This window comes from Gigantopelta aegis, chromosome 2, assembly GCF_016097555.1.
Source record: "Gigantopelta aegis isolate Gae_Host chromosome 2, Gae_host_genome, whole genome shotgun sequence".
Classification (NCBI taxonomy): domain Eukaryota; kingdom Metazoa; phylum Mollusca; class Gastropoda; order Neomphalida; family Peltospiridae; genus Gigantopelta; species Gigantopelta aegis.
Window position 1 is genome coordinate 28,135,082 of NC_054700.1, and position 24,285 is coordinate 28,159,366.

Here is a 24,285-nt window from a genome sequence, read left to right on the forward strand (position 1 = left end):
TTCTAAGGCTACCTATATGGCTCCAATACCACGTTCTATGGTTCTCCATGTGGCTACCGAGTTCTAAGTCTAGCCATTAATAAACCATTCACATGAAACAATAATAGATTATAGTAAATCAAGTTAAATAAATGTCAGTAGAAAGACTTGTAGTTTAGAATTGTGTTACAATAAATTTAATATTACATGTAATTAGCATACAAAGCAAACTTACCAGTGGTGTCTTTTTCACCATGTTCATATACATGAGCAGACCCTTTGTGTGGTAGATTGTAGGGTGCAGCTTGGGACAGGGTCGATGCCATCGCCGGTTCAAATCCTCTGCAACTAGTGAACATCGATGACTGTCGAGAAATTTTTAAATTTTGCAATGATCTACCAAACTTAAGGAATGTTTTTCAAAAGACTTTTTAGTATTTTGTAATACTTCAAAATAGTATTGAAACAATCTCATTTCTTTTACAATAAAGGGACTAAATCATGATTCAGTATGTTATGCTATATTTTACAAGGAACTATCTCCACGCATACTTTTGTCAAACAAAACTGTTTTCAAATTCTTTCTTTCTGTCCACTGTAAACTGTGGAACAAAACATCAGGCATTCTTCATCACTAAATGGATTTAAAATTCAAATTAATTTTTGTTATCTGATTATACCATCTTGCTTTTATAAATGCCATAGAAAGCAGCAGATATTACACAGCCGACTCTTGTTTGGGTAATATTTATCTGGTTTAGACAGGATCTGGCGTTTAGAGAGTCGCATTTCAAAATTCAGAGTTATTTCCCGTGACATCGAATTTGTAACTGTGACAAATAATTGTGACTGGACTAATAATAATGTTGCTATATATCACAATTTTGTTATGTATCTTTCTTATATTTGAGCAAAAAATAAATCTGGTTTCAGAAATTAACAGGTTCCGGTTTTATTAGGTTTCTAATACATGGTTAAAGTAAGAACAAATTTAGGGACCATGAAATTTGGCCGGTTTTGACAGGATTTTGGTATGTTCAGGGTCCGGTTTAAACAGGTTTCACTGTAGTTATACTTAAGTGACAATCCATCTTGTGCTTGCGGAGACCTAATTGAAGACGCTGAACACTTCTTATGCTTTTGTTCACTATATAACATACATGTAGTTCGAAATACCCATTTGTCAGATTACCACAATCTTAATTGTAATATTTTACTGTTTAGTGACCCAAATCTTAGTCTCCTAGAAAATAATGCTATATTCAAATCTGTCCAGAACTTCATTACAAATAGCAAATGTTTTGAGATTAATTAACCAGTCACATTTGCTCTCTCTCCTCTGACATCTAATTCTAAATAATGTAAAATGCTTAAAGGTAAATCCCTGTTCATCCTCTTTACCTGTTCATCCTCTTTACCTTTTCTTTCTTCTATTTTCATTCTTTGTTAGTAAATTTGGAACACATTATATTCATTATGTTTTATTTTTACTGCTTGTAAAATATCCATATTGTAAAATGTTGGGAGAGGCCTTAATTTAGGCTAATGCCTGTTGGCCAATCCCCAGACCACTACTGTTTTTGAACAGCAATAAATATTGTTTCAACCAATGACATATTGTGGCCCAACCCTTCACTGTCTGGTGTGTGTTGGTGCATATGGGTCATGCCTAACTGTAGAGAATTTCAGCTACCTGGTCTCTCATTTCAATAAAAATTGCATGCTGAGTCAATATAAGAGAATCAAATTAGGGTACTTTTTGTTGTTATAGATTTCCATTTTCATTTTCACTGAAATCATCCCTCTGTTGTGAAGATGTATTGAATATGTTTTATGTTAAAGTGACAGTGATTTGCAGACAATTAAATTTTCTTTAAAAACAAGTTATTTTATAAAAATTGGTCATCAGGTTGTGAGATACCAAATCTACATGAGTTTCTTAAAAATGGTATGACAGTTCAATTAAATTATTTTATTTATCCCTAACTGACTGGAACCAAGCCATAAGCTGATCTGTCAAGACTATTACATGTACATGTAACTGTAATTTTTCTATGAATTGGACAGTAAATGATCTACATTGTGTATGTCATATGTCAAATTTAATGCAGTGACCAGACTGGAACATACAGCATGGTAGTGTTAATACACAGAATGCAGCAGAAGCAACTATTTAAACATATATGGGTAGGGGCATTATCTCACACCCTCTACGCATGGTGGTGTCAAAATAGGACTTGCCAATAATCTTGAGCTTGCTACAGACAAACATTTTCTTTTTAAAATTCCTAACCTAAGATGAAAATAATATTGGGTGAGTGCTATTTTCATTTTTAACACTTCGCTAGTTGTACTGAACCAGGGGTTCAAAAATGTTTTAAAAAATTACTTGCCACAGGGCAAGTGCCAATCAGATATTCACTTGCCCCATATATTTTTCCACTTGCCCATACTTCTTAAGGTAACCCAATTGTGTTACTTCTATTTAATTTTATACAGTGCTTAATAATGTAATAATCTTGAAAGTAATTGGCACAAATAAAGAATTTTGCTATTAGGTTACAACACTTACCCAGGAAGTACTAAATGTATATATGTCTGTCCAGCAGTAGCCACTGTCTTCTCTATTTGTTGATTTAAACTTTATTTTTTAAATAGTGTCCATTTGTTGGTTTAAACTTTGTTATTTGTTTGGTAGTGTCCACTTGTTCATCTAAATATAATTACCTGTATTGTGTCGATGTACATGTATGTCTTAGTAACCACTTGTATGGCCGTGGATGTGGTGAGAACCCTTTCCACTTGTGAGCCATTCTTTCATGGCTCGCATTGGTTCAAAAATGTTTAGGGATTTTGGTCCATGTGTCATTATTTTTAGTATATTATTTAACACTCTCTGCCACAAAACACTTCACTCAGATGTTTTTACCATGTTCATAGCTGAGAAAAGTCTCTTGCAAATAGCTATGGCTGGGCTCAAAGTAAACATGAGCTCTGTTACTCTGCAAATGTTTTTAAATAGTGCAGTTTGGTAAACAACAGCAGAAGGGCGTACATCGATTGCAGCCTTGTATTTTTAATTTATTGAGCATAATTTATTTGTTAAAAACTATTAATTAATAAAGCAGAAAAAATGAATATATTCACGTATTCTTAGAGGGCATCACACCATCACGATTATGGCGTAGGGCTAATGAAATCTAACTTGTCAGGATTATGACGTAGAGTTAATGAAATCTAACTTCACAATATCCATTCATTTTACATGAATGTACAAAAGTACTGAAAAACATTAAGTATGTTCTGCTACAAGGTTGATTATATCTAAACTAAATATCTTGCTACTTTTATAAGAATACAGTTCATAATATTTATGCTTTGTTCACGCGAACTCGGAAATTACAAACTTGCTTTACGCCCCCCTTCATTTGCCAAGAGCAGATTCCGGAACTGACTTAACGTCTAATTTAATTTGAATATGACAATTTTAAACTGTATCCCACCTCATATACCATGTTTGCAAGGATTAACATTTTGATTGCACACACAAGGCATGTATACTTTATTTTTATATAAGCTGTAAAGCTTACTGGACGCTATTTCCAAGTTTGAAGATCATTGAACTGATTACTTATACGAATTCAGTCAAACGTTCAGTGGCGGAAATTACTGATCTTAGTCGATAGTAAAAGGGGAATAACTCTAAAGTTGTTATCGAACTTTTTAACACATTGTTTTCCATTTTGGTGTGTTAATGCATTGGCAAGAGTTCCCATCATTCCAGCATTTATGGTTAGGGTTAGTTCTCCTTAGAGCTATGTAAATGCTCAGATGATCGGAACTCTTTCCAAAGGTCTTACCGAGATTTGTAACAAAATTAAAAAAAGTTTTAGGTGTTACATTAGTCACTTGTCATCGGGCATATGCAGTTAACATAATTACTTGCCCGGCATGCAAATTCCACTTGGCATGGGCGTTGGGCGATGGGATTTTTGATCCCCTGACTGAACCCCATGCAGGTGTGTGTGCAGGGGGTGGAACGTGGGCAGTGGGGAGATCTGGATATTGAACACCAACGTGCTACAAGCTAATTTTTTGTTTTAATGTATTTTATGGGGGAGCATGACCTGATTCCCCCTAAAAACATTGCTTGCCATAGTCCATACCCAATCCTTGCATAATTTACTGCACGTGCACCGGATCACCCATCCACATCCAGTACGTTCCGGTTACTGATAGATCGCAGCAGCTGTCCATTCCATCAACAGACCTGTACCATGCTGTTCCAGTCTACTCTCCCAAAATGAAGGAAGGAAATGTTTTATTTAACGACGCACTCAAAACATTTTATTTATGGCTATATGGCATCTGACATATGGTCAAGGACCACATAGATAATGAGGGAGGAAACCCGCTGTCACCATTTCATGGGCTTCTCTTTTCGATTAGCAGCAAGGGATCTTTTATATGCACCATTACATAGACAGGATAGCACACACCACAGACTTTGATGTACCAGTCGTGGTGCTCCCAAAATGGAACTGCCAGCTTCACAAGAACTAATTGTCAGCAATGTCATATGATACGTGGTCACATGTTCAAAAGTACATGTAGTTCTAACGAACTGCCTCAATATAACTTACTTGCCATTGATGACTCCATCGGGATTCAGCATTGGTACTATTTTGAAGATGAACAATTCTCTCAAATGCTGTGCCTGGGGCTTTTTACTCATCAGAAAATCAATTGTACCTTCAAGAAATAAAGAAAGGTAATACTAATTATAGACTTTAAAGCAAACAAAACTAAAATGTAAGATAAGAATTAAAATAGCAAAACAAATGTTGGAGTAATAGATTTTTTTAGGCAGGTCACGTCAGGTCAGTCATAGGGTTTAATGTGCACATTCAGAACAAGCTCTTGTAGTGCATGCCTGTTATGGGCACAGGTTCCGGCCTTGGCCGACTCCAGGACAGGTTTTGTAGTCAAGAAACGTTATTTTTAAACAGAAACAGGTGCGCTTCTGTTTGCTCCGTTTATTATCATGGGGTGTTACAGTGTGTTGGTCTGTTGCAGTCACATGTATTTTGTAATTGGCAGCTTGTAATCACAAAAATAATTTAACACATACACTAAAACATACACGCACACACACCCAAAACATGCACGCACACGCACACGCACACACACACACACACAATACATACACTAGTCCACCAGACAAATACATCTAGAAATCTAGTCCAAATAAATGGTTTGTTTCATTAAAGTACCAGAATGATGTTTTTGATTGCTCAAAATGAAACTGCATTGAACATTTGTCCACCCGACAACCACCAAAACACATATTGCTTGTCTGAATAGATTTTCACTTGTAGAGACAAACACACACGTGCTTATTTCGAACACTGTACACAATACACCCACATTGGTTCGTGTATTTGTTTGAAAATAACTGTCGGTTTTGCAGTTTTATAAATAAGTTGACAAAATGTTTTGCAACACCCAGAGCTAGCCCTAACACATACACAAACACCACAAACCTGTATACTGAACAGCAATAAAGATGTAAATAAGGGTTATGGTCAGCTTGTAATTATAACAGGTTTACTTCATTACACATTTCATGCTCATTTCTGTGAAATGATAAATGGTGTATATCAACCTGCAATTCTCAATGTGTTCATCGCTTCTTTAAAAAAACCTAAAAATAATGTCACCTGAAAATTATATTCATGGTTGCTTTGGTGTTTACGACAGTTTAACACACAATGTGTTTTTGTCTCTGGGTAGGATGTAGCTCAGTGGTAGAGCACTCATCTGAGTTGTGATGTCACAGGATTAGTCACACTGGGCCTCCCTCCCTCCCTCTCCTCTCTCTCTCTCTCTCTCTCTCTCTCTCTCCACATGACGACAACGACAAATGACAGGATTTAGAGAATAACTAACAAGCTATGAGGAATTATGAATAATCTGTCCTGAGTGAATGAATGTTGTAAACCCAAGCCTATAACGTATGTGTAATCGGACTCATGAATGGAAACATTAATATTATATGAATGAAAGTGAAGTTCCTGCCATGGCAAACAACCAACAAAACATCATAATGTTTAAGCCAGCCAATCAGTGGCTGTAGAAGCAATCTGCACAATGTGCAGAGATAAAAACAATATTACCCCATATACATATATATGAGCCCATATGGGTAACAATAAAAGGTTCCTACCTTTCATGACCCAGCTCGAGTTACTCTCTCCTGGGTGAACCCGACCTGACAGAAATATGTATGGCCGGCTTCCTATAACAAAACAAAATGTCCATGCTATTTAGAGATACAATGTAATCACTATAAATCCTTAGTCTTTTTGTTTTCAAGATATGTTACCACAAGTGAAATATTACAGGAAGTCCACCCTAAAACAGACAAGATGTCCATCTCAAGGTATGTTTTAAAAAAAAAGCACAAATTACATTAAACAAAAGTTCAATTAAAATTTTAATTTAATTAATTTTGTTTTGCCTTGTGATAAATGTGACATCCATACATGTACATGTAGGTACAATGAATGAATGAATGAATGAATGAATGTTTAACGACACCCCAGCATGAAAAATACATCGGCTATTGGGTGTCAAACTATGGTAATGCAAATAAATAAAGTGATGATCAACATCAATATAAAAATTCAAGGTTTAAACAAAAACAGTGTAAAGAACTGTGCAAAAATACAAATACAAATATCACAGAATTTTACGGACACCGAATTTTACTCTAAACTTCAATTTGTGCTGTATTGGCCATTCTCAAAGAGAATGTTACACCCCTACACCACGGTGAGGTTACAGCACGCGCAGGGGTTGTAGGTACAACTACATGACTGTATAAACCACGTTTCAAGGATGCAGGATTTTTAGTTTGTTAGAAATGGAACTAAATGAGAAACTTAAAGCAAATAATATATTATATTAATTGAAAATGTTAAATTAATTTTTTATTCTTTTCACAGGCATTGCTTTAAATATCCATTGGAATAATATAACAAGTTTCATCAATCCATAGGACTTATAGTTTGTGACAAACAGAGCTAAACGCAAACCTTCAGCATTATAAGCTACAAAAATGTACATGTAACTGAAAAATGTATTTTAATTAAGGATTGTCCGCTATTTCTGTTATATGTTCATCTGGGTGTGAACAAAAAGAAATCATTCACAGACTGTGTTAATCAGTAAAGCATATACATGTATGTGTACTAGCAATTTCAAACATACATGTACAGGGCTTCTAGATTATGGTAGCCTCACTCCCATGGCTAGTGATATTCAATATTGGGCTAGTAAATAACTACTATTGTCATGCCCGACGGCTAGTGAAAAATCAATTGTCAAATTCTGCAGTTAAGTCACTTTTGTAAATATGTATATCCTGCCCCCACTACCATCCACAAGTATTAGTGTTTTTAATCTGTATCTCCCTCTCTTAGCTGACATATCTGATTATTACTATTATTTAGTACAATTATATTAACTTAAAGTAAAGTAGGGCTAGTGAATTTTTAATCGTGGCTAATAAATTCTTAAAATCACTGATCCCATGACTAGTGGATTTTATAAAAATTGTAGAAGCCCTGAACATATTTACTAATGATAACACTAAAAGTTCATATTTTATTTATAATATGTTTTTTTTTGGTTTTCAACAACATTCAAAATGATAAAATACCAATATAATTTGATGTCATCAGATATATATGTATGACGTTCCCTAGCAACGTAATTTTTACATTCATCAAGAAATGAACACACTTACGGCTGGACGAATATGGGATGATGTTATATTGTAATGAATGTAAAAGAAATGTAATTATTTAAAATTGCCTAATTAATTAATTTTTAATGAACACCCACAGATGCAAGTATAACCAGGTTTCACTGACCTAGGGCTGACAGCTTGCACGAACATGATCTAAACCCGACTCTTTAACATTAAACTCTAATCCAAAAGCTGATGCTGTTGTTGCCACAACTGCCATCAGAAAAGTAATACCTATACTGATGGAAAGAAATAAAGGATCACACAGTAAAGTAAAGTTTGTTTTATTTAACAACGCCACTAGGTTTTTTATCTTATTATCGGCTATTGGATGTCAAACATATGGTCATTCTGACAGGTTTTTTAAAGAGAAAACCTGCTGTCGCCACATAGGCTACTCTTTTATGACAGGTGGCAAGGGATCTTTTATTTGCGCTTCTCACAGGCAGGATAGCACAAACAATGGCTTTTGTTGAACCAGTTATGGATCACTGGTCGGTGCAAGTGGTTTACACCTACCCATTGAACCTTGCGGAGCACTCACTCAGGGTTTGGAGTCGGCATCTGGATTAAAAATCCCATGCCTCGACTGGGATACAAACCCAGTACCTACCAGCATGAAGACTGATGGCCTAACCACGATGCCACTGAGGCCGGTAGGATCACACAGATAGCAACAAGAAATAATGACTGCATCAAAAATCAATTCATATTGTCAGAAGTTGACTGGGAACATATAGGCAGCACATTCAACACTACAGACATTCAATCCCACTTTACAACTTGGTATGAAATACAGACATTACTACGCTAGTAGTGAATTAAATTTGGTCTACAAATTGATGTGTTCCCTTATTTCTTTCCATCAGTATACATCTGACCTTTTGGCTTCGTTAAGGTGAGACAATAAGTAATATTCCAAGAAGTGATAAAGTAAAGGATGAAAATTAATGAACAAAGGTCAATTAGGACATACAGTAGCCTGAGTACTCTGACTGTAAGAGAGGTAGACAGACATTTGGACATAACTATGCTCTCATTACAGTCAGAGACCAAGCTATGTATATTTGTGGCAATTGCTGACAACCAAAAAGTTGTCAAAGATTTCTGCTCTAATACCACAACAATCCTATGTTTGACGTCAAATACACTTACATCGACCATTTTCAAGTTACTTGATTAAAAAAAATTCAGATATTAATCACTAATACACACACTACAGAAAGAAACCCGACAGCACCCACATTCAGCTAAGCTTCGGCAAACTCCGGACAGCAGAATTTTAAGTTCGCCGACCTATATCATGACGTTGCGTCACATGATCGCCCACTCAGCCATTTCGTCTTCCAGGGGCCGTCTCAAAATGACAAGTGCCCGACAATCATAAAAAAAAGTTTGTTTTGTGTAACGACACCACTAAAGCACATTGATTCATTAATCATCGGCTACTGGATGTCAAATATTTGGTAATTTTATCATAGTGTTAGAGAGGAAATCCGCTACATTTTATCATTAGCAGCAAGTGATCTAGCAAGCACATACCACAGCCTTTGATATACCAGTCGTGGTGCACTGGGTGAAGCGAGAAATAGCACAATAGACCCACCGATGGGGATCGAACCCAGACCGACAATGCATCAAGTGAGCGCTTTACCACTGGGCTGTGAACAATCACCAAAGCGACAGAGAGTGGTATACACACACACACACACGCACACACACACACACACACACAGAAACAAAAAAGTATTTCATTTGCTACTAATGATAAAATGTAGCGGGTTTCCTCTCTAACACTATGATAAAATTACCAAATATTTGACATCCAGTAGCCGATGATTAATGAATTAATGTGCTCTAGTGGTGTCGTTACACAAAACAAACATTTTTTGCGATTGTCGGGCACTTGTCGTTTTGAGACGGCCCCTGGAAGACGGAATGGCTGAGTGGGCGATCATGTGACGCAACGTCACGATATAGGTCGGCGAACTTAGAATTCTGCTGTCTGGAGTTTGCCGAAGCTTAGCTGAATGTGGGTGCTGTCAGATTTCTTTCTGTAGTGTGTGTATTAGTGATTAATATCTGAATTTTTTTTTAATCAAGTAACTCGAAAATGGTCGATGTAAATGTATTTGATGTCAAACATAGGATTGTTGTGATATTAGAGCGGACATCTTTGACAACTTTTTGGTTGTCGGCAATTGCCCAAAAAATACATACATGTAACTTGGTCTCTGATTGTAATGAGAGCATATTTATGTCCAAATGTCCGTCTAGCTCTCTTACAGTCAGAGTACTCGGGCTACTATCCGTCTAGCTCTCTTACAGTCAGAGTACTAGGGCTAGACATACAGTAAAATACTCTGATAACGAACCGGAAGGATCCATGATAGTTAGTTCATTATAGCAGTAGTTTGTTGTACATATTTGCATATGTTGGTCATTAATATAAAGGGAGATAAAATGGGACTTTATGATCAGTTCGTTCTATGCAATAGTTTGTTCTAAGCATGTTTGTTATACATGTAAGTGTTCTTTACTGTATTTAACATTGGTCCTGAAAGTCTAGGTGATGTAACTGAAAAACCATTATGATCGTGGTGACATACGGAATTCTTCAATGCTCTCTTGGTCCAGAGTCTTTGGCTGGGCAGTAATGGTGATTACAGGTAGTGCATTGCCAGAGATAGTCTCACAGAGGGTCTGACAGTTGTAGTAGATTGACCTCGGGTCACACTGCATGTCCCACATCTGAAGATGAACCTGAAAAAAACCCAAAAGGAGTTTTCTTTTAAAGACATCTCGGGCCCAACAATTTTTCGTATCTCCTAAGTTCAAGGGCCATAACTCTGAAAAGTGAGTAAATCACCACAAAAGTTCAAACTGATCTGTAAAACTATATACAAATGATAAAGCTATATACAAACTTTCATCTTGATATCTCCAGGCATTGCAAAAATCCGGAAAACAATTTTTCACATCTCCTAAGTTCATGGGCCATAACTCCATTAAAAATGGGTAAATCACCATGAAAGTCAAACTTTATCTGGAACAGTATGTGATAAACCTATATATAAAACTTCAGCTCAATATCTAAAGGCCTTCTAAAAAAAAAAGTCTGGAAAACAAATTCTCACATCTCCTAAGTTCAAGGGCAATAACTGCGTCAAACATACATGTACGCAAGTCGCCATAAAAGTCAAACTTGATGTGTAACAGTACATGATGAAACTATACACAAAATTTCAGCTCAATATCTCAAAGCCTTCTGCAAAAAACATCCAAAAAGCATATGTGGGACAGACGTACAGACAGACAGATGGACGGACGGACAGACGGACAGAGATGAAACCTATTGTCCTCTCTAGTTGGACCAGTAAGGGACTAATAAACTGAGACCAAACTGGTATTAAGATTGTGCCTGTATCGAACTGGACATTAGTTTCACAAGGCTCCAAACAAGTTGGGATTATTGGTTTGAAAGATAAATGAGAAGTCACAATGTTACTAGGCAGCACACCAGCCAGCGACCTTCTACCACCTCAAGTCTTTGACAGAGGTATCACAGACAAGTGCCACCCACACACACAGCCAATCACTGTAGTAATGAAGACAACATGCTCGACTACATACATGTGTATGTATTGATGTATGAAAATCTATATATTGTACATATGTTGAGGTTGACTGTTAATACATAGATATTAACGCACTGGTGCAGGGGATAATTAAATCCTTTCTGGCCTCACAAATTATCTAATTCTGTTGCTGGGACTCGAACCTATGGCACCGAATTGCCCACAATTTGCAGACTTACATGTGAAGGTACACAGAAAAATACTGGTGCCGTATACAAATAGTGTTAGGAAACAAGTAGGACCAGCACCTCCACAGAAGCTGATAGCTATCTTTGATGTGTTTGTGACTTGTAGGTGTGACAGTTTTTTAAAACAACAGTTCACCAACTGGTATGGCGATCAAGTGGGGACCAATTTGAAAACCAACATTGAAGACCTTCGTGTTGACTGAATGATTGGTGTCCTGACACTAATGCATTCCCCATGGATTAATTTGTGAATTGTTTCAATTCAATCCATAAAGACAAGGAGAGTGTAAAGTGTATTGTGAGACAGCGAAAGATTAAATGTTTCTTGATGACTTGTTTACTCGAGTGAAACACCGTTCTCGACTTTTCTTACATGTGGTAACCTCCCAGTAACCTGAACGACTTATTTCAATGCCTGTTGTGGAGCACTTGCTGGAACGAGAAATAAACCCAATGGGGCCACTGGTGTGGTTTAATGAATGCATCAAGTATCTACCTGCATTTTTTGCATTATTTTCTCTCACATATTAATTTCACGTTTTACAGTATACAATAATTACTGCAGGTTGCCTTATAGTAAATCAAGGACTACCATGTCAGAGTTGTGAGGTCATATATTGAATACTTACAGTTATACATGTACCAATTTCCATGAGTAACTTTATGTTAAACACAATATTTATTAATTGTACGAAAAGAATCCCTTGAAGTATACTCTTGTTACCAACATTTTACTGCACAAATATACAACACTAACTGATACAAGTATTCTTTATATACATGTAGCTAATTTTGATTTTGACATTGAATGTATTGATCCATGTGGTCACTGACTCTGGTGCTTCAGTCATTGTTGCATTATGTAATCTGGTGGGGAGACATTTTACAAGTCAGAGGCATTATTAGGAATAAATTGGATAGTTTTATATATGGCAGCACTGAAAGTCGATACCCGGTACATATCCACGGTAGATTTAATTTTTATTAATGCTTTTTAAAATTATTTGATCAAATAACAGAGTCTCCCATGGAATCCTGCGGGGGGAGGGATTGACAAGTCTGAATTTTCTTTTTTTAAATTGTTAAAATAATCATTTATCTGAACTAAATAAAACCTGTTCACTACTATCTCTGTTTCAAGTCATCCACCTTGTTAAATAATTAGAGCGCAAGCAGATTTTAAAAAAAGCTTTTATTTGTAATAAAACTGCTGCTCCTATCGTTTTTGTATTTTATTGTTTTATTAATGTTCAACAATACCAACCATATTATTACCGATTTCACTTATTCAAAAATCTCACCACGACAACTGGTGCTCAATAACGAAGATTCATAATTTTGGCATAGTTACCGTTATTTACTCCCGCATTGTTTTCAGCATCACGCACATGACGTCACACAAACACGTACATCATAAAATTTAGAGGAGCACACATTTTGCTTCAGAAAAGTATTCAATGCTGGTATTTTAAAAGTAAGTACATCCAACTAAACAGCGAGAAGTTGTGTATGAATATGCAAATAGGTTCTTGGGGGGAAATTAAGACTGAATGGTAATTCTATGCATACATTTTGTAATTCTGGGTGTTTTTTTTATTACGAAACATATTCAATAATTTCAATTTGTATTTGAAACAAAAAGTCCACAAAATGAATGTGTTGAAACAATTTCAATATTGGCATACCTTCAAAGTAGTATAGCTGTATGGATAGTGGTAGGCAAGGTAGCACACATCTCGATTGTATTTGAAAACCAGAGTGAAAGTGGCTGTATAGTACGACTTTCCTTTGACACCTCCTGTTGTGAGAGAACTTCGAATGAAGTGGTTCTTGTAGTAACAGATGTCAGTCCCACTGCGTTTCCACATGCCCCGACCCTCCATTGCTTCAGCGACAGAATAAAGCAACGGCTTCATTCCTGGAAACAAAAACAAACTGAAAACATAACGTTAATAGAAATGATTGTAATGATATGATCTTGTAGTTTTCCTTCGGTCTTATTATCATATTTTGTCTCTAGTTAAAGGCATTATTTCTTGAGATAGTCACAAGTGATCAAGTCAGCACAAATTCAGATTACATGTATGTCAAGTTATTGTTTGATTATTGTGAAAGAAAAGATGAAATTACCAAAGTTTAGCTGACTGTTGAGCTTTTCACAGTTGACAATGTTGAACCTGTATGGTACATCAGCGATCATGTTGCTCACTTCGAAGTAGAACCACTGGTGGTGGTGGTTGGTGTTCACGTCAGGATTCAGTATCAGGTCATACTCAAATTCCCTCACCTGCAAACCAAGAGAATTAAAGCAGTGTTTGTTAAACGACACCCCAGTACTGGGAATATTATTTTCCACATCGCACTGTGTACTATTAACTACACAAGTTTCAAAGATGACATGTACTACAACACAATTGTAAAATAATGACGGTAGTTGCTAATCAGTTTTAAGTCTTTTTTCTTCTTTTTTTAAATATACATACATGTATATACATGTGAAGAGTTCAGGCGCAAAACGCGATATATCCATTTTTCATTTTCAGTAAAAATGGATTTTGTAATTGGTGTATATCGCGTTTTGATGGAAAAAAACGGGATTTACCCAATACAATTTCATAAGGATCAATCACGTTTTGCAGCAAATCAGCGAGCCTATGATTAGCCCTTACTAACATACAATAATGGCTTTAACTAAAAACTAGAAAGAAAATGGTTTATATCGCGTTTTGCGCCTGAACTCTTCATGTATTCCCTGCATGGTGCAGTTTAATCAACACATATACATGTATGTACATGTATTCCCTGCATGGTGCAGTTTAATCAACACATATACATGTATGTACATGTATTCCCTGCATGGTGCAGTTTAATCAACACATATACATGTATGTACATGTATTCCCTGCATGGTGCAGTTTAATCAACATAACTATACATGTATGTACATGTACATGTATTCCCTGCATGGTACAGTTTAATCAACACATATACATGTATGTACATGTATTCCCTGCATGGTGCAGTTTAATCAACACATATACATGTATTCCCTGCATGGTGCAGTTTAATCAACACATATACATGTATGTACATGTACATGTATTCCCTGCATGGTACAGTTTAATCAACACATATACATGTATGTACATGTATTCCCTGCATGGTGCAGTTTAATCAACACATATACATGTATGTACATGTATTCCCTGCATGATGCAGTTTAATCAACACATATACATGTATGTACATGTATTCCCTGCATGGTGCAGTTTAATCAACACATATACATGTATGTACATGTTCATGTACATGTATTCCCTGCATGGTACAGTTTAATCAACACATATACATGTATGTACATGTATTCCCTGCATGGTGCAGTTTAATCAACACATATACATGTATGTACATGTATTCCCTGCATGATGCAGTTTAATCAACACATATACATGTATGTACATGTATTCCCTGCATGGTGCAGTTTAATCAACACATATACATGTATGTACATGTATTCCCTGCATGGTGCAGTTTAATCAACACATATACATGTATGTACATGTACATGTACATGTATTCCCTGCATGGTACAGTTTAATCAACACATATACATGTATGTACATGTATTCCCTGCATGGTGCAGTTTAATCAACACATATACATTTATGTACATGTATTCCCTGCATGATGCAGTTTAATCAACACATATACATGTATGTACATGTATTCCCTGCATGGTGCAGTTTAATCAATACATATACATGTATGTACATGTACATGTATTCCCTGCATGGTGCAGTTTAATCAACACATATACATGTAGGTACATGTATTCCCTGCATGGTGCAGTTTAATCAACACATATACATGTATTCCCTGCATGGTGCAGTTTAATCAACACATATACATGTATTCCCTGCATGGTGCAGTTTAATCAACACATATACATGTATGTACATGTATTCCCTGCATGGTGCAGTTTAATCAACATATATACATGTATTCCCTGCATGGTGCAGTTTAATCAACACATATACATGTATTCCCTGCATGGTGCAGTTTAATCAACACACATACATGTATGTACATGTATTCCCTGCATGGTGCAGCTTAATCAACACACATACATGTATGTACATGTATTCCCTGCATGGTGCAGTTTAATCAACACACATACATGTATGTACATGTATTCCCTGCATGGTGCAGTTTAATCAACACACATACATGTATGTACATTTATTCCCTGCATGGTGCAGTTTAATCAACACACATACATGTATGTACATGTACATATATTCCCTGCATGGTGCAGTTTAATCAACACACATACATGTATGTACATATATTCCCTGCATGGTGCAGTTTAATCAACACACATACATGTATGTACATATATTCCCTGCATGGTGCAGCTTAATCAACACACATACATGTATGTACATGTATTCCCTGCATGGTGCAGTTTAATCAACACACATACATGTATGTACATGTATTCCCTGCATGGTGCAGTTTAATCAACACACATACATTTATGTACATTTATTCCCTGCATGGTGCAGTTTAATCAACACACATACATGTATGTACATGTACATATATTCCCTGCATGGTGCAGTTTAATCAACACACATACATGTATGTACATATATTCCCTGCATGGTGCAGTTTAATCAACACACATACATGTATGTACATATATTCCCTGCATGGTGCAGTTTAATCAACACACATACATGTATGTACATGTACATATATTCCCTGCATGGTGCAGTTTAATCAACACACATACATGTATGTACATATATTCCCTGCATGGTGCAGTTTAATCAACACACATACATGTATGTACATATATTCCCTGCATGGTGCAGTTTAATCAACACACATACATGTATGTACATGTACATGTATTCCCTGCATGGTGCAGTTTAATCAACACACATACATTTATGTACATTTATTCCCTGCATGGTGCAGTTTAATCAACACACATACATGTATGTACATGTACATATATTCCCTGCATGGTGCAGTTTAATCAACACACATACATGTATGTACATATATTCCCTGCATGGTGCAGTTTAATCAACACACATACATGTATGTACATATATTCCCTGCATGGTGCAGTTGAATCAACACACATACATGTATGTACATGTACATATATTCCCTGCATGGTGCAGTTTAATCAACACATATACATGTAGGTACATGTATTCCCTGCATGGTGCAGTTTAATCAACACATATACATGTATTCCCTGCATGGTGCAGTTTAATCAACACATATACATGTATTCCCTGCATGGTGCAGTTTAATCAACACATATACATGTATGTACATGTATTCCCTGCATGGTGCAGTTTAATCAACATATATACATGTATTCCCTGCATGGTGCAGTTTAATCAACACATATACATGTATTCCCTGCATGGTGCAGTTTAATCAACACACATACATGTATGTACATGTATTCCCTGCATGGTGCAGCTTAATCAACACACATACATGTATGTACATGTATTCCCTGCATGGTGCAGTTTAATCAACACACATACATGTATGTACATGTATTCCCTGCATGGTGCAGTTTAATCAACACACATACATGTATGTACATTTATTCCCTGCATGGTGCAGTTTAATCAACACACATACATGTATGTACATGTACATATATTCCCTGCATGGTGCAGTTTAATCAACACACATACATGTATGTACATATATTCCCTGCATGGTGCAGTTTAATCAACACACATACATGTATGTACATATATTCCCTGCATGGTGCAGCTTAATCAACACACATACATGTATGTACATGTATTCCCTGCATGGTGCAGTTTAATCAACACACATACATGTATGTACATGTATTCCCTGCATGGTGCAGTTTAATCAACACACATACATTTATGTACATTTATTCCCTGCATGGTGCAGTTTAATCAACACACATACATGTATGTACATGTACATATATTCCCTGCATGGTGCAGTTTAATCAACACACATACATGTATGTACATATATTCCCTGCATGGTGCAGTTTAATCAACACACATACATGTATGTACATATATTCCCTGCATGGTGCAGTTTAATCAACACACATACATGTATGTACATGTACATATATTCCCTGCATGGTGCAGTTTAATCAACACACATACATGTATGTACATATATTCCCTGCATGGTGCAGTTTAATCAACACACATACATGTATGTACATATATTCCCTGCATGGTGCAGTTTAATCAACACACATACATGTATGTACATGTACATGTATTCCCTGCATGGTGCAGTTTAATCAACACACATACATTTATGTACATTTATTCCCTGCATGGTGCAGTTTAATCAACACACATACATGTATGTACATGTACATATATTCCCTGCATGGTGCAGTTTAATCAACACACATACATGTATGTACATATATTCCCTGCATGGTGCAGTTTAATCAACACACATACATGTATGTACATATATTCCCTGCATGGTGCAGTTGAATCAACACACATACATGTATGTACATGTACATATATTCCCTGCATGGTGCAGTTTAATCAACACATATACATGTATGTACATATATTCCCTGCATGGTGCGGTTTAATCAACACACATACATGTATGTACATGTACATATATTCCCTGCATGGTGCAGTTTAATCAACACACATACAGGTATGTACATATATTCCCTGCATGGTGCAGTTTAATCAACACACATACACGTATGTACATATATTCCCTGCATGGTGCAGTTTAATCAACACACATACACGTATGTACATATATTCCCTGCATGGTGCAGTTTAATCAACACACATACACGTATGTACATATATTCCCTACATGGTGCAGTTTAATCAACACATATACTGTGATATACATGTATGTACATGTATTAGACCTCGAAATAAGTCGCTAATGAAAGATGATCTCTTGTATCAGGTGGTGGGATTTAGCTCAGTCAGTCGAGTGCTCGTCTGAGGTGCTTGCATCTCAGGATCGAACCACCTCAGTGAATTTGTTCAACTGATTGGGTTTTTCCTCGTTCCAACCAGTGCACCACAACTGGATAAAGGCTGTGGTATGTGCTATCCTGGCTGTCGGAAAGTGCATATATAAAAGATCCTTTGCTGCATTAGGAAAAATGTAGCAGCTTTCCTCTATTGACTATGAGTCAGAACATCCAATAGTCGATTATTAATTAATCAATGTGCTTTAGTGGTGTTGTTAAACAAAACAAACTTCTTCTTCTCTTGTTTCAGTTCTATCGGTGTTTTCCTGTAACTGATGCATCGTTTGCAATCAAGCTTTTTTTCGCAGTGCATGGTTTTCTCAATTTTCTCAGGTGAAGAAGCTTAATAAATAATAACCCCCCAAAATAATGTTTCTAATTATGTTAAGTTTATCATATTTTTCATGGTACTGAAAATTCTTACCGACACCATTTTAATTGAATTAACATCAAACTGGATTTCGTTTAGTGGAATTAAATATGTCCTACTTAACATCCAAAACCACTGAAATTGACTGATCTAAAATGTCAATATTAAGTGCATGCATGATCCTTTAGAATGATCCATTTGTCTGGTGTAGACTTACAATCCATTCTGATCAGTAACATATTTTGTCTTCTAGTTGAAATTTCTAAACTAGAGTAGTGACCGAATTGGATACGACTGACAGATATCATGCAAAGTACTAATCGGTCACAAAGACTACATCTTATTTCAAGTGCTGAATGATGTTTTCATAGAAGAAACACTGTGCCCTTTATATTGGCTAGTACTCCTAACTAAGTGGAAAATATTTTTCTAACACTTTCCCAGCCTTGAATTACAAGTCGCAGCCCAAGTAATAGTAATAATAATGGAAAACAAACATTATGAGAATACTGCTAAAGCAATACATGTCCCATACAAAACTCAATTTTTATTTTTCGTATCTCCTAAATTCAAGAGCCATACTTCTGTGAAAAGTGGGTAAATCGCCATAAAAGTTAAACTTGATCAGTAACAGTATATGATAATGGTATATACAAAATTTCATATCAATATTTTCAGGCATTGCAAAACAAAAGTCTGGAAAACAAACTTTTATATAGATCTCCTAAGTTCAAGGGCCATAACTCCATAGAAAATAGGTAAATCGATCACCACAAAAGTCAAACTTGATCTGTAACAACACATGACAAAGCTATACACAAAATGTCAGTTCAGTATCTGTTTTCTTTAAAAAAAAAAAAACATCGGGAAAATTATATGTGTGACAGACGGACGGACGGACGGAGATGAAACCTATAGTCCCCTCCGGTTGGACCAGTGGGGGGCTAATAACCCAGTACATGGGTTCACTGAGGATGACTAACCCTGTACCATGTCAAAACATATCAATACTCTTATAGCACTGAGTTGTAGCAGCCTGTACATTCCATTAACTGTTCAGAAGGACAGTCCTATAGTCTTTGATACATAAACATCTGGCCCGACAAAACACTGTTATCACTTAAAAGTTACGGTCTTGGTTTTAAGTACCATATTATAACATTGTTTACTAATGGCAAATCCAAGCCCATGTGCACTTTTGAAAATTAGCCTGTGTCTTCGCTATTAATGCTCAGTTTGCTGAACCTCCCATCACTGCTGAACCTCCCATCATTGCTGAACATTGATATATTAAAGAAAGTCTGTAGTCAGTTTCAGACTGCATGTGTATTCGTGGATATATGCAGTTGTAGGGGTTGTCTCAAAAGTCATTGCAAGTACTATATGAAGAACATTCGGTTGAGAGTGGGGGCATTTCATTTTATCACAACAATTGATTAATGCATTATCAACAATCGATCATTTTCATAATGTTTTGTCATTTTGGAGAATACTGTATATCAGAAAATATTAGCGACCTTAAAATTTAGCGAAATCCATATCAGTGACATATTAGCAACATAAAACTTTAGCGAGGTCGGCATATCAAACATTAAAAAAAAAAAAACGTACGCCAGTTTTTGGGGGGTTTTGACGGCTGACTGGTCACAAGAACATTCGACACTTTTTGATGTTATGGAATGCACACTATTTCTGGTTCAAAATTTAGCCTCAAACTACCAAGTGACGCTGCTTGTCTCCAACTTAATTTTAATAAAAACATTACAGTGTTATACATCTAAACTAATTACTATTTTTTGCTGTTGTTGTTGTTGTCCAGTTAATCGCCAACGAAACAACCACACATAATCAGTCCAATGAAAACATGTTTTCGGAGTAGTCTATTGTGCATACAGGGGTCGTAAGCTGTTTTTCCACTGAGATGTACTAGTATTCTATGCTCTGGTACTGTTCTCACTTTGTCAAATAAAGAAAACAATGTTTTAGTGTTAATGACCGTTATACCGTTGTTAGTAAATGTGTACCAAGTTCCGACTACCTTTCTTCCATTTTACTGTTGAACAGCAAGTCGGCAAGATGTACAACTGGTTAAAACGTACTAACCCAATGATAAAATTTCCCGAATCGGGTCCAGGACTCCCAAGTCCTAACACCTGTCCGTCACAAGATGAAGCTAGAGAATGCGCTACTGTGAACGCCGAGATCGAAAAGGTCCTAAAACCATTAAATGGTGCTACAGGTAGAAAACGAAAGAGAGAAACTTATGAAAACTATGACGATGAGCAGAGGGCAAAAATTGCTCGTTATGCAATTGAAAACGGAAACACTAAAGCTGCCCGACATTTCTCTGGTGTACTGAATAAGAAGATTTCAGAAAGTACTGTAAGAAACATGAAACGTGTTTACTTAAAAGTGAAAAAGGCCAACCCAGAAGAAGAAATTGTAGCACTACCGAAAGCCAAATTGGGTCGTCCGCTAATGCTCCAGAACTTTGAACAAAAAATCATTGACAGAATCAGAGCTGTGCAACTGGCAGGTGGTATTGTCAATTGACAAATATTAATGGCGACAGCGAAAGGGGTGATTTCCCAACGAAAGAGGGGCCTGCTTAAAGAACATGGTGGAACTATAGAGGTAACACGAGGATGGGCCAATTCAATCTTATCACGTTTAGGACTAGTCAAACGCAAAGGAACGAAAGCAGCCAGAAAAGTGCCGACTGATTTCACAGAAATCAAAACAACGTTTCTGGATCAAATTGTTAAAGTTGTGACAGAAAAACAGATCCCCCAGGAGCTGATAGTGAATTTTTATCAAACAGGTGTTAGCATTGTTCCTGTATCGAACTGGACTTTAGAGCAAGAGGGGTCGAAGCAAGTTGAAATTGTTGGACTGGAAGACAAACGACAAATAACAGTTGTCATGGGATGTGCTATGGATGGGTCACTTGTTCCCCCTCAGTTGCTGTACCAGGGAAAGACAGAGAGATGTCATCCAAATTTTAATTTTCCCGACGACTGGGACATCTTCCACACTGCTAATCACTGGTCGAATACTGCATCAATGCTACAGTACTTAGACTTTGTAATTGATCTCTACCTACGAAAAGCACAGGAACAGCTTGGATTGCCAGTCGATTACCCTGCCTTGCTGATTTTTGACGTGTTCAAAGCCCACCGACAAGAGAGCGTAATTGACAAGGTGAGAGAAATTAACGCTAGTCCTGTTTTTGTCCCAGCTGGGTGCACAGGTGAATTAAGCCACTTGATCTGTCGGGAAATGGCGAGTTGAAGGAAAGTTTGAAAAACCATTTCTCAGACTGGTATGCCAGATGCGTTGAGAAAGATCTTGAGAGCGGGGTGGAAAAACCAAAGTTGGATTTGAAGCTATCAACTTTAAAACCACTACATGCAAACTGGTTGTTGCAAAGTTTCGACAAGCTGTGAAACAACAGAGATGCACTTCGTAGAGGTTGGATAAAAGCCGGTATTGTTGGTGTAGTTGAGCTTACCGGTGATCAGTAGTTACCAAGCCCGTAACAATTCGTTTTCATTGTTCAAATCGTTATTAAATATGTATACGTTTTAAGACTTGTTTGATTTTTGTTTTAATCTGACTTTAGTTTATATTTAGCGTCATGAAATATTAGCATTTTGTATGGCTTCGCTAAATTCGCGAATATTTTATGCTCGCCAACATTTTCTGATTTACAGTATTCCATAAAGTGTACATGTATGTACTTGAAGTTTCAAAATTTAGTTTGCATAAAACACTGATCATGTATTGGATGCTGTAATCTTAATGTTAGTGATTACATAATATATTATGACATCATGTATGGTTCTGTGTAATATGTATGTAACACTATTACATACTCCCACATCAAGTGCAGTATGTCCCGGAGTTATGGGCCACAGGCAGTTGAACTGTTACGGGTTCTAACTGGGTTATAAATGTCTTCTTGTGTTAAGAACACACCCAGTCCCTACGTCAGCTCCAAATGTAACAGATAAAAATCAACCTCCACTGAGGGGATTCGAACCACAGACTCTCAGTACGAGAGTCCAGCACTCTACCAACTGAGCTAATAGGGAAATTCCCACTAGCTACTGCCAGTAGGAGCACTTCCTACAAACACTACTACATGTACCTGTATACCTATGTACCTGTATGTGCTGTACATTGTCTGAAATAACAAGTTTAATTGTTTTGTTCAATGGTTTCGGAATCTCTTTTTTACATGCAGTCACACTGCTGAACAAGTCTGGAACCATATGCAGTATTATTGTGTTTGTTCCTCACCACAAATCTCTGCTGTTACAAAACCTGTAAATTAAACCAATATTCATCTACCTGTATCACCTTCCGAAGATTGCCACATTCAAACTGAGAGTTAAATCGCAGCACAGACGACGCAATATCTGGTCTGCCAACTCTGAAAATAAAACATTTAGAGTCAATTAAAGCAGGTAGTCTGTCTTTGCACAACTCTAAACATACCTGGTACTGGCGTAGGAAACGTGTGTGTGTGTGTGTGTGTGTGCAAGGAGGCATGTGTGCCCCCATTTTTCTTGATCCAGTAGCACCAGCAGCGATGGTTTATATATATTTATATATGTATACATGTATGTCTGTGTGTGCCCCCACCCCCCACCCCCCCATTTTTACACCTTCCTACACCACTGCCTGGGAAGCTGTAGGAGTGGCAAATCAAGCACCTTGCAATAAACTTTGTAACTTTATGCTCACAAAAATCAGTTGTCATATTTTGTTGTAATGAAGACATATTATCATTAATTGGTAAGCTGCATCATATACATACATGTATATACCCTGCTGATCTCTGGATTGAGAGCCCACAATCGTGAAATGTATTAGTACACGTATATAGGCTACATGTAGGACAAAACATCACTGAAATACATGTAATGTAAGCCTGAATACACTTTCTCCTAATATCTCATTCATTGTTTTCTTCTATAACAAATTCAAATACATGACATATTTTGTGAACAGACAACTAATCATTCTATGCCGAGTCTTAAGTTCAGTGATCAGTGACAATGAAAAACACAGCACCTAACAGAAATTTAACAATTCACTTTTAACAACAGTGGAGTTCTGCAGTAACTGCTGCGCTAGCTAGTCTTAAGCCTACATGTTGATGATGATAATCCACAGAAACTGATTTGCAAATTAAAGGCAAGACAATTAACTAATTGAAAGAAAGTAGACAGAAT

The 24,285-nt window shown here is 36.6% G+C and overlaps 1 protein-coding gene across 2 annotated transcripts in view; it reads right to left on the minus strand.

Moving 5' to 3' along the window:
- LOC121383428 (cytosolic carboxypeptidase 1-like) overlaps window positions 1-24,285 on the minus strand; it is a 76,293-nt gene that overhangs the window by 9,981 nt on the left and 42,027 nt on the right. For both annotated transcript variants that reach the window (XM_041513449.1, XM_041513457.1), the window contains exons 15-21: window positions 23,399-23,480; window positions 13,749-13,905; window positions 13,304-13,536; window positions 10,402-10,555; window positions 6,206-6,277; window positions 4,623-4,731; window positions 215-344 (exon numbers count right to left, since the gene is read on the minus strand). In XM_041513449.1, the coding sequence (XP_041369383.1) occupies window positions 215-344; window positions 4,623-4,731; window positions 6,206-6,277; window positions 10,402-10,555; window positions 13,304-13,536; window positions 13,749-13,905; window positions 23,399-23,480 (937 nt within the window). The remainder of the gene's footprint in view (window positions 1-214; window positions 345-4,622; window positions 4,732-6,205; window positions 6,278-10,401; window positions 10,556-13,303; window positions 13,537-13,748; window positions 13,906-23,398; window positions 23,481-24,285) is intronic.